This window comes from Orycteropus afer, unplaced genomic scaffold (assembly GCF_000298275.1).
Source record: "Orycteropus afer afer isolate SDZICR_OR568_19922 unplaced genomic scaffold, OryAfe1.0 scaffold00417, whole genome shotgun sequence".
Classification (NCBI taxonomy): Eukaryota; Metazoa; Chordata; class Mammalia; order Tubulidentata; family Orycteropodidae; genus Orycteropus; species Orycteropus afer.
This window is the reverse complement of record NW_006922004.1, coordinates 2393728-2411351: the sequence shown is the minus strand read 5'-3', so window position 1 is coordinate 2411351 and position 17624 is coordinate 2393728. Positions and strand designations below refer to the sequence as shown.

Sequence of the window (17624 nt, the reverse complement as noted above, 5' to 3'; positions counted from 1 at the left end):
AACTGTGGTCAATGTCATGAGACAAAGTATATGTGAACTGCTGTATGGAAATTGAATTTGCTCTGTAAATCTTCACCCAAATCACAATTAAAAAATAACAACAACAACTTTACTCCATTCACATCATTAGACTCTACTTTTAGGAAACAGCTCTTCCCCAGACATATTTTGAGCACCTCCTAATCTGAGGTGCTCATCTTCCAGCACTATATTAGAGAGTATTTCATGGTTATTTATAAAGTTTTCCAATAATATATCAGACATTATTTCATTGCTATTCATAAGGTTTTCACTATCTAATTCTTTGAGAAGTAGATGTCCCCTTCCTTTTTTCTGAGTCTGTCTTAGTCTGGAAGCTCCACTGAAGCCTGTCCACCATGGGTGACCCTGCTGGTATTTGAAATACTGGTGGTATAGTCTCCAGCCTCAAAGCAACATGAAAGCTACCACAATATGACAAACGGACAATTGGTCTGTCCTAGATCTTAAAAATTTTTCGAACATAACAGCCAATCTTCAGTACAAGGTAACTATAATATTATTATGAGAAAAGTACGTATTACAAAAATAACAACTTTATGTGGCCATAATCATCAAGGGGGAGCTTTGGTAGCACAGTGGCTAACACTTGCCTGCTAACCAGACGGCTGGCGGTTCAAACCCACCAGCCACTCCTCGGAAGGAAGGTTGGGCAATCCTACTTCCGTAGTGATACTGCCTCGGAAACCCAAGGAGGGGTCGCTGTGAGTCGGGGCCGACTCGACGGCACATAACAACAACAACAATCATCAAAGAGATAGAATAAACACAAAGACAAGTGGTTGAGACAGACTTTAATACTTACCAGCCCATGTTGCACCCTCAGGAACCTCAATAAAATGCCTTCGAATTTGACCAGGTTTAAAATGTACATCTGTAAAGGCTACATCATAATGCGATGATTCATTTACTCTGAAAATTAATAAAAACAAATCTTTAAATGTGATAATCTCACAAAAATAGCTTTATAAATAATAAGCCACTGGTACTCTAGATTTTACTGAATAAATGTAGAAAAATAGTTTATTAAAAAGAAATGAGACGCTTAAAAGTTGGTTATAAAACAGAATGTACAATATTATCCCATTTTTGCAATATGTTAGCAGAGATAACTTTTAGATAGCAGAGTATAGATGATTTTTTTTTTCTTTTTACCTATTTTTAAATCTTAAGGCATACACACACACATACACATACAAGTGTGTGCTCTCTTTTTTGTTAAAGGACACTAGAACAGTCACAGAATTTTCTAATTATCAAAATGTGAATGAGAGTTGAGTCTTAAGTATTAAAATCAAATGTAATGTTCTGGGTCACTGTTATAACTGTGAAATTGATTATTAAATTAAACCTCCTTTGTAGTTTCAAAAGGAGCTCTAATGGCATAATGTCCAAGGCATCTGACTGCTAATCAGAAGGCTGGTGGTTCAAACCCACCAGCTACTCCATGGAAGGAAGACTGGGCAATCTACTTCTGTAAAAATTTACTGCTTTGGAAGCCTAAAGGGGTCGCTAGGAGTTGGAACTGACTTACTCAGCAGTGAGTTTGGTTTTGGTTTTTGTAGTTTCAAAACACTCCTACGTCATAATAAAACAGTAAAGAAAGCCCAATTGTTCTCATACCATTTTCATAAGAAATCAAGGAAATAAAAAGGTCACATCTATAATCACCCAATATCAAAGCCTAATGTATATGTAAGAGAAAAATTCTAGTCAGCACGACACTTAATGAGTTCCTTCTACATATGAGGCACTACACTACATTAGGAGTCAGAGATACAACAAAGAACAAAACACAGTCCTTTGCCCTAGACAAGGAGCTCTGGTGGTATAGTGCCAAAGGCATATGAGTGTTAACCGGAAGGCTAGTGGTTCAAACCCACCAGCCACACCGTGGAAGGCAGACTGGGCAATCTACTTCCATAAAGATTTACCACCTCAGAAACCCAAAGGGGGTCGCCATGAGTAGTTATCGACTTCATGGCGGTAAGTTTGGTTTTAGTTTTTGCTCCAATCTAGTGGGGAAAGAAAAATGACCAGAAATATTTTTTGTTGTTGTTGTTTATTTTTTAAAAAACTTCTTGTTGTTGCTGACCATATATATAGCAAAATATATGTCAATTCAACAGTTTCTGCACGTACAAGTTAGTTACATTGATTACATTCTTGGAGTTGTGCAACCATTCTCATCCTAAGAAAAGGAACATTTATAGAGTAAATATAATATAACTTATGATTTGTGTTTGTCTTTATCTTGACAGTCATCCAAACATCACTAATCTATCAACAGAAACCCAGAGAATGCTCAAACATAATTATGTTTGGTTGCTTTCAATATTTTGCTAACTTTTATAAAAACCATACCTTTTTTCCCTAAGCATTATTTTGTTGTTGTTGCAAAACATATACCAATTGAACTGTTTCTATGCGTACAGTTTAGTGACACTGATTACATTCTTTTGAGTTGTGCAACCATTCACATCCTCCTTATCAGAATTATTCCTCCCTCATTAACATAAACTCACTGCCCCCCAAGGTTCTGATCCAATCTCTTGAGCTGCTGATTATAAATATTAAATGTAATATGCTCTGGATAGATAAGAAATGGTACTGGAAACTATTACATATACATATATATATATATATATATATATATATATATATACACACACACACACACATATATGGCCTTGTCTTAATTTCTATTGGACTTTTAAGGAATATATGACTAAGCAGGTCATTCTTAATTTTTCAGGGGTACACCATTTTTTATCTCCTCAATTTCATTATGTGTTTCTTATGGCCTGTTACATATTTAATATTTACTAAAGTAACAACAGAAACTGTTCATTGAGAATTTTTTATGTGTTTTCAGTATTTTCATAACCCAACTCATACTTTCATTTACAAAATACTGGCTTTTGTTTTGAATATACTGTACAGCAAATTCCATGGCATAAGGTACAACCCCTGTGCCTTTAGTGAGTTTAGGCAAATGAAGCAAATAAAAAATCAGAACACACTGGCTAAAAGCTATATGAGAGGCATGTGAAAAATGCCATGAAATACAAGGGCAGCACTCACTTCACCTGGGGATGACGAGAATTGTGCCTGCTGTTAATTTAGAGACAGGAAACTGAAGCAAAGGAACCAGTTGTGGAAACGTACATAATATGGAGGGAATTACTGAATCAGGGAGTTTGTTCAAATGTGTAATTTGGTGTTTTCAATGACAGGAAACACTGGCTGGAGCAAGACTCTGTAGGATCCAATCATTGTTTGCTATTTTAAGGGGCTTAGACTTGATACTTTGGAGTGTCAGTGATTATTTTAAGCAGGAAGTAATATGATCAGATTTGAGTTCCTTGTTCCAGGGTAGTAGACAAAGTGGAGAAGTAAGAGACAACAGTAAAATAACTATAGGTGACTAAAATACAAAAGTGCAAGAACCAGGAGAAAATACTAATCCCAAAGACAAGGGAGACAAAATAGATGGAGGTAGAAGGGCATGCTATAAAACTGTCAAATATCACAGAAGGACCAGGCAAGAGGAAAGCTAAAACATCCCCTGAGTTGGGCAATCAGGTCATTAGTAACCATGATAAAAAGCAGTTTCAGTGGAGTGCAGAAGTATACCTAGAATGCAATCAGTTATTCTCACAAATAACAAGGAATAGCATGACTGACTACTTGTCACCTTAAAATTCAAGCTAGGAGCAGAACTAAGACTAGATCCAGGTTAGTTAGTTCCAGTCTAACCAAAAACCAAATCCAACTCACTGCCATCAAGTCAATTCTGACTCATAGTGACCCCTATTTCCAAGGTTTCCAAGGTAATAAGTCTTTAAGGAAGTATATTGCCCCATCTTCCTTCTGCAGAACAACTGGTGGGTTTGAGCTGCCAACCTTCTGGTTAGCAGTCAAATGCCAATAATCCTTTAAAAGTCTGTACTACTTTCATATATACCCACCCACTGCCATCGAGTAGAATGTGACTCACGGGGAACCCAATAGGGTTTCCAAGGCTGTAAATCTTTATTGAAGCAGACTGCCTCTTATTTTCCCCATGGAGTAGCTGGAGGGTTGGAACTGCTGACCTTCTGGTTAGTAGTCCAATGCCCTAACTCCAGCACCACCAGAGCTCCACTTTCATATATAGCCATTAGAAATTACATGTAACAGTAAGCTCTTAATAAGTTGTTACTTACTTTGCTGCTATAACTGCAGTTATTGGAACTCTAAACAGAGGACCTGCATTAGGGGATGCTATATCATAGCCACATACCTTGAAAAAGGAATATTAAGGCTTAGTATTAGTAAATAAACTTTAAAAAGTCAAAAACAACAGCAACAAGCAAACAAACAAACAAAAAAACCCAAAGAGTCTAATCTATTCCTAGAAGAAATTAATCCAATCTTAAAATTTAAAGGTCCTAAGCACAGGCTGACATCAATTTCCTGATATCAAGTCATATAATGAAAAGCAATGAGTCTAAAGAAATATAACAACTCTTGATTAATTCACATTATTAAAATAAATGGGTCTACTACATCAAATACAGAATTTTTAAATAAATGCATTTAAATTACTTTTAACTGAAAATCAACTGAACTTAAATGCTCTAAACAACTCTAAGTAGAGATACTGTTATGTTACTGGGAATTCTCTGCTTATTTATAGTGATGGTTTAACATGCTTTCTTTATCAGAGCACAAAAAGAATAACTGCAGCCTGAGTTTAGTTGAATTAAAACAAATTCCAAATTAGAGGGATATCTAATGGAAGAGGTTTTGCTTCATGAAAGAGGTATTAATTCTGCAGAGACCTACCAGAAGAGCAGTAAAATCAGGTTAGGTATAAAGGTAGAATTGTTCCTTAATAAGAAAGCAATATACTATAAATACAATTGGCTAGACACCTTAAAATTTCAAACATTTTAAAGAGTAAGGAAAGTAAAAATTAATAATACCTCTGTATAGTGCAATCCTTCTCTTAAGCCCCGAGGATCCACACGTATGTTTATATGTCTACATTGATTCATGAGTTCCAAATGGCTAGGACACTGAACCCAAGATGAATTTGAAGTTAAAGCTAAATGAAGCTGAAGGGATATTTTTTCAGTGTTTTCTGGCATTAAACAGACCAAAAATAAAGATTAGAGTTTTTTTCTTTTCTTTCATTTTGCAAAGTTTTATATTCTCTTAGGAAAATTTAGCAACTGAGTTTCGTCTCAATTTAAAATGCACTATATTTGGGCTTTCAAAACATAACTTAAATAGAACAGTTAGGGCAATCCTCTTTATATTTCATATACTTATAGTCCATTTATACTTTACCAAACATTGCTACACCCTTAAAATAAGGAGCTGTAGCTGAATATTTTTCATTACTGCAGATAACACAAGTTGACAGAAATCAAGCTGCAATTGAGCCCAACTGAGCTGCATTTCACCCTGACTGCTTCTACTTCCCTATCTCTAACCAAGAGTGTTTCTTATACTCAAGTAGTAAAAGTGGAAAAGAAAAGGAATTTGATATTTTATTATCCACAATTTAATAAAATCCTAGGACAGAAAGGCCCATTCTATTGTTTCTAGATACTAAATGAACTGCCACTGTAATCCCGAATTGCTCTCACATTTTCCCCAAAGTCTGTAATATAAGCCTTAAAATAATAAGAATGTCAATTCATGCTTTCTTTTTAGAACATCAGCCCAAAAACTTTTCTATTAAAATACTATCTATTCAAACCATACATTTAAATGCTTCAGCTTACTATCAGTTTCTTACTTACCAGTATTCTCTGGAAATATAGGCTCAATGCCAACACCATGATCTGAAGGTGCAGCCACTTGAATAGAATCTCTGAGGTAGATGCCACGGTTACTTCCAACAGTAACAGTAAAACCCAGTTTATTAGCAAATGATGTATTCTGAATGAGGTAGTCATAGGCTTTATCAACCTAATTGAAAAGTATAAACAGTGAGATAGTATAAATTTTTTATTGCAAATTACCTATTAATTTACTTTCAATTATAGCACAAGCAGAAAGTTTGTTCTTATTCTTACCTCTCTACACTACATGGTAACCTCAACTGGCAATTCTATCCTTTTAGAGAAAATAGTAGTCTCAAGTAGCTAAAGGACCCATCCTTCATTCTCCCTATTTATACTGTTATTCCCAAGTGATCAAATTTAGGAATTGATCCATATACCATTATGATTTACCAGTTTTTACCCTCTACCTCTTTGCCTTGAATTTCTAACCTCTACACATTCAACATGCACTTATTTGGTGTAACAAATATGGATGAACTACAAATTAGTTTTTATATCCTCTATGCTTACAGTTAAGAGACTTCAATGACCATATAATCTAAAATTTGGATAAAATTAATCTTTGCTATAATAGGAAATAAGGAGCTCTGGTGGTGCAGCGCATAAGGCATTTGACTGCTAATCAGAAGGTTGGTGGTTCAAACCCACCAGCCACTCTGCAGAACAAAGACCAGGCAATCTACCATAAAGATTTACTGTCTCAGAAACCCAGAGGGGGTGGCTATGAGTTGGAATTACCTTGATGGCAGTGGGTTTGGTTTGGTTTATAAAAGGAAATATTATCCAGTAATACTTAAGATATCGTAATGATTTACAACACATTTTTTATTCAAGCAATAATACCTGAATAATACCATGTCCTTGGGCAAATACTTCTATATTGTCAGTCTTGACTGCAGTGTTTTCTAGAGCTCTTCTGACAGAATGAACGGTGTAGTTAACATTATTAGCTTTCAGACCTAAAATTAAACAAAACACAAAAGCAGTGTGAAACATCTCACACTAAAACCTTTTTCTCCCATTCGTACAGTTGACATGTAGATTGCCTAGTTTTAATGTTTTGTACTGTAACACTCATTTTTTTAAAAAAAAAACTAAATTAAACAGTCTAACTCAAACTGTTCGTATTGCACAAACATTTCATTCAACAAAAATTACTGAGTCCCCGTTATACGATGGTATTAATGCAGACCATGAAGAAATAATGCACATGGAAGCAGCAGCTAGATGTTAACATGGAATAGTGGAAACTAGGATGAAGTGACATTTTCTTTAAAACAGTGATGGTCAATATGGTTGCTGGGAGTGATTTTCGACCCAGTTACAGGTTATAAACACCAGGGGAATTTAAAACAAGTAAACAAAAGAGATTCTGAGGCGTTACCAAAGATGAATGAAATTAGAATCTTTGAGGCTTGATTCAAGCCAAAGGTATTTATTAAATGATTCTAAATGAAATTCTAGGGTACAGCCAGGTTGGGAACAACTGTACCACAGAAAGGATATCGAGGTCACTAATTTATGTTTATTTATATATATATTGACTATTAGCGATAAAAAGTAATATATCATTCGTGTCCTCTCCAGAGCACATCAAACATAGAAACATTATGACATTGTTAGAAACAAACAAGTAAACATTATGATACTGTCTGTGATTTTGTCAGTGAGAGAACAAAGAGGCTAAGCTGTATCAGAGGAACTGATAGAGGACCTGAAAAACTACGTAGAAGACTGCCCAGCCAACAACAGGCAGAATGGAATTCTAGGCAGAGAGAACAGCATGCTCAGAGATCATGATGTATTTGGTTAGGCTAAGCAAGATGAACTGGAGTGGAGAGTCAACAGCAGGATCCATCCTAAGAGTTTCCATCCTTAGAGTTCGGATGGAATTTGGTAAGTAATAAAGTATGGACCAAAGATTGAAAATAAGTAAGTAAGTACTGTTTGTGTTCAGAAGCTCTCTGGTGAGTGCAGATGGGCTACATCAGGGAGACATTTGGTAGACAAGAGAGACTGATATAATAATAGTCAGATAAGGTATGAACTAAGGTAGTAGGGAAGGAGAGAGGAGACCTTAATAGAAGGGGCCGTTTCTCAGGTGTGATACATATAACAGCCTGGCTATCCTAACGTTGAGTCCTAGTCAACTCAGGTGTCACCCTACTTAATAATATAACCCTCCTAAAACTACCCCCCAGAAATCATGACTTCTCTGCTTCATTTTGTTCCAAGCATTCATCAACTTTAACATGTAATAATAACTACGTTTTATTTTGTTCTCTCTCCCCAATGTAATATAAACTCCACATGAACAACTATTTTTGATGTTTTACTCATGAATTTAGCCCCATAGCTAAAATAATGCTTCCTAGTCAGTAACAGTAGACAACCAATAAATTTATTTGTTGACTAAATTAAATATATTCAACATATCAATAATTAAACATATAAATTATTTTTTACCTTAAACTTTACTTTGATCCCAGGACTACGAATTCTACCAAATTTTCTCCCCATGAGAACTTCAGAAAACAAAACATCTATCTGCACTGTTGTTGTTATGTGCCATTGAGTGTGGGTTTCCGAGGCAGTATCACTACAGAAGTAGATTGCCCCATCTTCCTTCTGAGGAGTGGGTGGTGGGTTTGAACCGCCAGCCTTCTGGTTAGCAGCCAAGTGCTTTAGGCACTACACTACCAGAGCTCCCTCTATCTGCACTAAGGTGAGAAAATTTATCCAACTGTTCTTTATGGCTACTACCTGATTTTATTTTATGCTAGAAATCTTAAGAATGTTTAGATACTTAACACCTCCTTACCAAATCTTAAAGGAATTCATAGATTTTAGAAGCAAGACTAAGGTAAATTATAGACTAATATTCAAAAGCTGTTTTATAAACCTATTTCTATCTTATTAAGAAAGGTAATTAAAATGCCATTGAAATACATGTGGAGTAGTAAAAAAAAATCCATTGTCACTTTATTTGAAATTTTAAAACAACAGTAATAAAGTAAACCATATATAATAACAACCAGTGTTCTTACCTGACAGTATAAGGGCAATGCCTCCACATGCATTAGGGGAAGACATAGATGTCCCATTCATTAGCTGAGTTCCTCGTAATGTCCAGTTCGGAACAGAAGCAATGGCCCCTCCTGGAGCACTAATACTCACTCCAAGGGCCCCATCAGCACTAAACATAAAGCCATAAAAGTTTGCTTAGGATGATGAAAATTGGATGGCATATGCATTCACAAAAAGCACACTAGTCAAATACATTATACTACAATATTATGGACTATCTGCAATCATTATAATAATGATTGCAATATTACTATGGAGAAATCACTGCAGAAAAAAATGTCCACAACAGCTTCTATTTCCACATTATAAATATATTTATTTCCTTTTAAATGGGTGTCTGCATCTGGGCTTATATAGGAAAGGTATATTCATAAATGGAAAATAAACAACATGCAATTCTTTTGCGATCATTTTAGGGATCTCGCTCAGATTCCTTGAAAGATATTTCTCTTTTGTCTGTAAAAAATAGAAGCTGTTCTCTTTCTTTAAGGTCTAATATAGCAGTGTCCAAAGGAAATACAATGTGAGCCACATACATAATTTAAAATTTTCTACATGCCACGTTTTAAAAAAGGTAATGAGAAACTGGTTAAAATTAATTTTAATAATTATTTTTCATATTCAAAATATTATCACTTCAACATGTAACCAATAGAAAAAAAATAAAGTGAATTAGTATACAGTTTTGTTTTGGTACTGTCCTCAAAATCCAATGTAAATTTTATACTTATGAAATCAACCAAACTTATTGCCACTGAGTCGATTCTGACTCACAGCAACCCCCAATGGGTTTCCAACACTGTAAATCTTTAGGGAAGTAGATTGCCTCATCTTCCTCCTGTGAAGCAACTGGTGGGTTTGAATTATCAACCTTCTGGTTAGCAGCCAAATGCCTTACCCACTACACCACCACAGCTCCTTTTTATACTCAGGCACATGTCAATTCAGATTAATTTCATGTGCCATGTCGCTACAGTATTAACAGTATATTCTAATAGGATTTCCTAGGTGAGGGCTTTAGTTAAGCATCGTCTAATGAGATAAAGGCCTTAGTGTTATCATCACATCATCATCAAACACAAGCTACATCCTCTGCTCTGTTCCAAGTAAAGGAATAAAATAATGGAACATTACTTACTTCTCCCCAGAATAAAAAAAAAAGAAACCAGTTAACGTTGAGTTGATCCTGACTCATGGTGATGCTATATGTGAAGAGTAGAACTTCACTCCATAGTGTTTTCATGGCTGGGCCCCTTTGGAAGCAGACCACCAGGACTTCCCTCCAAGGTGCCTCTGGGTATGTCTGAACTACCAACCTTTTAGTTAGTAGTTGAGTGCCTAACCATTTGTGCATCTCTAGAATAGTGGCCACAAATTTCTCACAGAGACTGCTAAACTCCTCCTACCATTCTTCTCACAAATAGTGGACTATTATTAGTCCTGGCTAGGAATACTAGGGTAATTCGGTTTCACATTTTCACACAGAGCTGGAAGCAATGCAAATAATATCTTCCTCCTGAAATGGTACTGGGTTGGCGGCACTTCTCATACTGAATACCTTCAAACAGATATTAAATACTTGTTAACCCATAAAGATGTTCACACTGTATTACTAAGTGACAAAAGTAGGTTACAAAAGTTCCTGAATAGTGTTATCGCCCATGTATGCACAGAAAAATAAAGAAAAGGATGTTCCACAAAATGCCACCAGCACATATCACAGGTGATGGAATTTAGGATAATTTTTACTTTCTTCTTTGTACTGTGTATATTGTTTACCAATGTGCATAATGAGCATTTATTATTTTATCACAGAGAAAAAAAAAGAGATGTTTTATTAACTCCAACTGACTATTTACTATTGCTCTCTATTAGTTTCCCACTAGACTGTTAAAGCAGATAACCACAAAGGACTTGTTTTAAAAATAGTGTCCCTAGTGTCCCATAAAAATGTAAATAATTGTTTTCTTATAAAAAAAAAAAAAAAAAGCAGCTAATAATATTTTGCTTCCAAAATACAATAAATACACTCATTCCTCTCTTACCAACACGGTTAGGTTCCAAAGGCTAGGTCATTATGTGAAATTAGGCATTATATAGAAATGGAAGATGAGCACATCAGATCATAAAACAGAGGATGACCACATTATTATGTAACTGGCAAACTTCATCATTACATAACTGCCATAACATGGCCCAGCCAAACTGATACATAACCTTGCACTTTGGCTTTCCTTACTGTCAGAGGTACATCATTAATGCACAAATAGATTTTTTTACTACTGTTGTAAATGTGAAGTGTCAGATAATAAGATAGCCATTAAGTAAGGAGTAGGTGTAATAAAATGCAAACTATGTTTATGTAGATACTATTATCTGATCATCTTTGAGAATTATGACATACTTAAAAACACCAGAAAGTCAACTAGATTACATGTCTGACAGTTAATCCTGCCAAAAAGTACTACAGCATATCTCTATGGCAGTAGATTGTCCACCTTCCTTCCGAGGAGTGGCTGGTGGGTTTGAACTGCCAGCCTTCTGGCTAGCAGTCAAATGCCTTGTGCATTTGCACACCAGAGCTCCTAGTACCACAGCATATATTCCATTAAATAATTGTGTGCTGCTGAGTTGATTCCATCTCACAGTGACTGTATATGACAGACTGGAACTGTCCATAGGGTTTACTTGGCTGTAATCTTTAGGGGAGCCTATCACCAGGTCTTTTCTTTCAAGGAGTGGCCACTGGCCTTCCAGTTAGCAGGAAGATACTTTAACTCTCAAATTCTATCAATTCTTAGAAGAACTGATTTGTTCTGCTTTAATACAAACTTCTTCCAAAATTCATTAATTTCTTGGTGTTTTCTTAAAATAATTCTTCAAGTGTTCCATGGGCAGGTAAGATTGGTAAAGTCTAGTTTAAACACTCTAATACTTTATTTTTATAATGACAATAAAATTAAATTTTGTAATAAATTTAAGAACTAACAAATGTAATAATCTAATCCTTTTATTAACAAAAGGCTGGTTTTTGACTCTTACATCTAATTATTCATTGACATGGAATTCTAGGCCAGCTAATTGGGTTGATGAAGGTAATCCACAGTGATACTCAAACCAAACTCAATTCCACTGAGTTGGAATAGATTCTGATTCACAGTGACCCCCATTGGGTTTCCAAGGCTGTACATCTTTACACAAACAGACTGCTTTATCTTTCTTCCATGAAGAGCCTGGTGGGTTCAAACTGATGACCATCTGGTTAGCAGCTAAATGCCTTAGCTACTACACCATCAAAAAACTTAAACCAAATCCACTGCCACTGAGTCAATTACGACTCATGTTATTGTTATGTGCCATTGAGTAGACCCGACTCATAGCGACCCCTCCTTCGGTTTCTGAGGTGTTATCACTGTGCAAGTAGATTGTCCAACCTTCCTTCCGAGGAGTGGTTGGTGGGTTTGAACTGCCAGCTTTCTGGTTAGCAGTCAAGAGCTTTAGGCACTACGCTACCAGAGCTCCCATTACGACTCATAGAAACCTCCATCAGGTTTCCAAGGCTATAAATCTTTACAGAAGTAGATTGCCTCATCTTTCTTCCATAGAGCAGCAGATGGGTTTGAACTACCAACCGTCTGGTTAGCAGCCAAATGCCTTACCCATTATGCCACCAGAGCACCTCACTACACCACCAGAGCTCCCTTAATGTATAGTGATGGTGTACGGCAAGGCTTACTGACCTATGTGAGATCCATACCCTGATTGTTTTCAATAATAAATAGAGTTATAATAAAGTACTGAAATAAATTTACTTATTTTATTGTTTTAAAAGAAGAAGTTACCTAGGGAAGACTAGGACAATTAATTAACTTGAAGAATTAAATTTAGCATAATTATATGTGATGTGATCCCAAAGAATATGTCTAAGCTTCTCTTCTAATAAACAAAAACAAAAATCAAATCTGTTGCCAGTGAGTTAATTCTGACTCTTGGCAACCCCATGTGTTACAGAGTAGAATTGCTCCATAGGGCTTTCATGATTGCCATCTTTATGGAGGAGTTCCTGGGTGGCTCAAATGGTTAAGCGCTCAAGTACTAGTAGAGAAGTTGGTGCTTTGAACTCACCCAGAGGCACCTTGCAAGATAAGCCTGGCAATCTGCTTTCAAGTCACAGCCTTGTAAACCTTGTGGAGCAGTTCTATTCTGCACATATAGGGTCTATATGAGTTAGAACTGATTCAATAACAACTAACAACAAACAGTCTTTATGGAAATAGATCACTAGGCCTTTCTTCCAAGATGCTAATGGATGGGTCTGAACCACCAACTTTTACATGAATAGCCAAGCATAAATCACTAATGCTACCCAGGGACTTTATCTTCCAATACTCCACTATGTACTTTATAGGACCCCTGGTGGCTCATGGCTAAAGCACCTGGCTGCTAATCAAAAGCTTGGCAGTTTAAACCCACTAGACTTTCTGAAGGACAATGATGTGGCAGTTTGCTCCTGTGAATATTTATAGCCTTGGAAACCCTATATAGTCATTCCACTCTGTCTTATAGGATAGCTGTGAGTCAGAATGGACTCAATGGCAATGGTTTTTGGGGTTTATATTTTATATTTCAAATAAACCAACTACTAGTTATTTCCCTAAAACCTTACACTAAAATTTGATTACCTTTGGGCCCATGGTACTTTTGGCACATAGAACTCCCTTATTTTCTGTCCCTCAAAAAAATTCTATCCTTCCTTCAAAGCCAATTCTTATACCATCTCCTCCATGAAAGTTTCCACTTAAAAAGAAAGGTCTGCCCATCTTTGTATTCTCACTGTTCTAATGCAGCATTTTGAAATCAGGTCACAACCTGTTCATTTATGCCTTGCCCACTGCTGGCACTAAGATGTTTGCTGAACTGAATTCAATGTCTATTCTCTTTACAAATTAACTCCAAAGAGGTAAAGGGAGGAATTAGAGCTTATTGTCTACTCAGGATCTCACTCAAGATCATACATAGGTATGCAGAAGCTGTAACTGTGATACTTTACAAAAGCTCAAGGAAGAACGAGTTTTCACTAAACTTTAAATTTCAATAAAAGAAAGCTTCCATTACTTTCTGAAGAAAACCAAGTCCTTAGTTTTTAATTTAGACCTCATAAATGAAAGCTTATGGATATACAGGTTAACAATTTACTCTAAATAGTTATGTCATTCATCAAACAACAAAATAACTATATTTTATTTCTTTATTATCTGAACTGGTAAAGGGCTGGTAAAGAAAGAACTGGTAAAATTATCTAAAACTCTACCCCTCCCAATGATGTAAAAAGTTTAACTAAATATATATAACTGTCTCATGCACTATTTCAACCAACCTTGGGCCTCTAGAAGACCAAGTATATTGATTTGCAGGTAATTTCTCTCTCAGAGAATACTCAGCAACCATCATATCAGGAGAAACATAAGCACCAACACCTGTAGAATGGATTTCATCATTTAACCAAAAGAAACAAAATAAGGATCCTAATTCTAAATCCATCAGTACCTTAGCTGTGTGACCTTAGGTAAATCACTTAATTTCCCTATACCTCAGTTATCTTTTGGAATATGGAATGATAAGAAAATATATTAACAAATACTATGCATTATATACTAGGTGTATTACTTACGAATATAAAATATTTATCATGTAGGAATATTATTTGGATTAAATGTAATAATGTACCTAAACACGTATGTATGTGTAAGAGAAAGTGTGTTTTAAACTGAACAACATAACTTTAACTTTAGAAAAATAAAGGAATTAGCTGGCCTCCATTTTTTAAATGATCGCGGTACTCAAAATTCTACCCATAAATTTCATGTTGTTTTTGTTGTTGTTATGTGCAGTTGAGTCGGACCCGACTCATAGGGACCCCTCCTTCGGTTTCCGAGGCAGTATCACTACGGAAGTAGATTGCCCAACCATCCTTCCGAGGAGTGGCTAGTGGGTTTGAACCGCCAGCCTTCTGGTTAGCAGTCAAGTGCCTGAGCCACTATGCTACCAGAGCTCCTCATAAATAGAGGTAAAAATTTCAAACAAAATAGCAGACAGTAACTCTACCTTTTAAAAAAATGGTTATAATTTAATAAGTAAATAATAAATATAACATGCTACAGTGGACTAGATAAACATGCAAATACTGCCTAGTTAGACTATAAAATCATAAAGTATAGAGATTAAACAAGTCCTTTCATTTTAGTCATTTGGAAACAGCACTCAGAGAAGCTAAAAAAAATTTAGTTAACACACACAGTGACCGACAGAGACAAGACTTAAAATCCAGTTTTTTAAGTTCTTAATTCTGAATGCTTCTTTATAATACACACATCTTCAGAATAGAAATCTAAATGAACCACTTGTGAGTTACGTGGATTTAGGCTAAGAATGCTGCCATAAAAAAAAAAAAAAAAACCTCACTGCTGTTGAGTCAATTCTGACTCACAGCGACACCTCCTTGGGTTTCTGAGGCGTTATCTCTGCAGAAGTAGATTGCCCAGTCTTCCTTCCAAGGAGTGACTAGTGGGTTTGAACTGCCAGCTTTCTGGTTAGCAGTCAAATGCCTTAGGCACTGTGCCACTAGAGCTCCCAGAATATTGCCACACAAAATTAAAAGTACTTTGAAAAATTCAGTGTAAAAGTTTTAGTGAACCCAGTAATAAGAAATAATTAAAAAATTAAGCATTGTTGTTCACAAATATTAGGTACTGTTGTTCACACTTAATTTGGTAAGCTCTTCTCTTATTCTTTATATCTAGTGAAACCCTCATTCCTACACCTCTTCCATAAATGTTTGATTCAAATTTAAGTCAAAAATAATTGTGCTTGTGTGATTCCACAGCACTTCATCTATACTTCTGTTAAACCTCTTACTTTAAATTCTAGATAACTCAGCTCTCTTATTAGATTTTAAGCTTCCTGGGGGCATACTTAAAGTCTAAAATGTCTAGCACATAGTAGAGATTCAATTAACGTTTGATTAACTATTTGCTTGCTTGCTTGCTTGCTTGTTTGCTTATTTTTCATAGGAAACTAACCTATCACACTTGATGTAGTTCCACCTGGACAACCCACTGTAGAAAGGCATGGACCATTATTTCCAGCACTTGAGACATATATAATATTATGCTTCCATACTGCTTCATTAATTACTTCACAAATTCGCCTGAAAAGAGAGAATTTCTTTGAACACGTGAAATTATTCAACATTTCAACAAAACAGTACTAAAATGAGAAAATTTCCTCAAGTATGGTTTACATAAAAAAATAAACTAAAACGTGTTCTAAGTAGTAGAACTAAACAGTGGCTATAAATAAGGGTGAGGGAATTAGAATCATGCATGGGACATTCTCAAACTATAAACGCTCAGCCTCTGTTCACTAAGAGTTCATAATAGCAACCTATTGTCCAAATGTCTGGCTAAGTAAGTTGTGGTATGCCTAGTATTGACAGATCACGATATAGCCATTCTAAGTGATACACTTTAGTTGAGTTTTCATGGGGAGAAGGAATGATGAAGCAAGGTTAAATGTGGGAAAAATGCTCAATACAAAAGTGGATATAGGTGGGAAAATATACTACAAAAGGATTGAAAGAAAATACCAAAATATTAGCAGTCACTAATTAGTAAAACAATAGGTAGACTTTTTTCCCATATTCTACTTAAAATAATGTATTCAGAGAAGATTCTTTAGTTGATTCTTATACATGTATCTGTGATTACAAACCAGCTGACAAAAAGAATGCATATCTTCTGTGACAAGAGAGCGACAAAAGAGAAGGATAAGGCACTAGGAAGAACTCAGAGTAAGAATTTAAAACATAAGAAATCTGGTCAGGGCCTGACAACAAACGAGAAAAGTTTACTGGCATCATTAATTAAAGGAAATAAAATTACATCATAAAGAAGAAAATGGAATCAATATAAAGAAGGTAAGGAGCTCTGGTGGCATAGTGCCTAAGGTATTTGACTGGTAACCAGAAGGCTGGTGGTTCAAACCCACCACCCACTCTATGGAAGGAAGACTGCACAATCTACTTCCCTAAAGATTTACTGCCTTGAAAACCCAAGAGGGTTCACTATGATTTGGAATTGACTTGATGGCAGTGAGTTTGGTTTGGTTTATAAAGAAGGTACACAGGCAAAGGACACTCCAAAGTCCTACAAGTGAGTATCTGAGTATGGAACTACTAAAGGAAAGATGACTCTAAAGAGAGAGAGTCAAAGGAGAGGAAGAAATGCACTTAGATAAATAAGATAATGAAACAGGAAGAGGAAGGGCAAGATTACACTAAAAAAATGAAAATAACTGATGGTGACAGGATATATGTCAAAAAGACAGTAGAAGACTCTTTCACAAGAAATCTCATATCCATTTTCTGAGAAAATGAGTTATCTGGTAACAGCAAGCTACAGCACTTTGCTTGGCAAAATTTCCATTTAAACAGGATTTTATATAAAGAGCTTAAGAAACCACATGTAAATGACCTGAAGGTGGGAATGGGGAAGACAGATGATCAAGTAAAAACTCTAAATAATTTAATATTATTCATTAATTTATTAATAATAAAACAATCTAAGTAATTTCAAATAGTCATTACTATGGGGAAAAAAA

At 35.6% G+C, this 17624-nt stretch overlaps 1 protein-coding gene across 1 annotated transcript in view; it reads right to left on the bottom strand.

Moving 5' to 3' along the window:
- TPP2 (tripeptidyl peptidase 2) overlaps positions 1–17624 on the bottom strand; it is a 133374-nt gene that overhangs the window by 68774 nt on the left and 46976 nt on the right. The window contains exons 9-16 of the mRNA XM_042782696.1: positions 16046–16173; positions 14344–14443; positions 8927–9075; positions 6723–6838; positions 5835–6003; positions 5010–5167; positions 4248–4324; positions 845–951 (exon numbers count right to left, since the gene is read on the bottom strand). Of these exons, the coding sequence (XP_042638630.1) occupies positions 845–951; positions 4248–4324; positions 5010–5167; positions 5835–6003; positions 6723–6838; positions 8927–9075; positions 14344–14443; positions 16046–16173 (1004 nt within the window). The remainder of the gene's footprint in view (positions 1–844; positions 952–4247; positions 4325–5009; positions 5168–5834; positions 6004–6722; positions 6839–8926; positions 9076–14343; positions 14444–16045; positions 16174–17624) is intronic.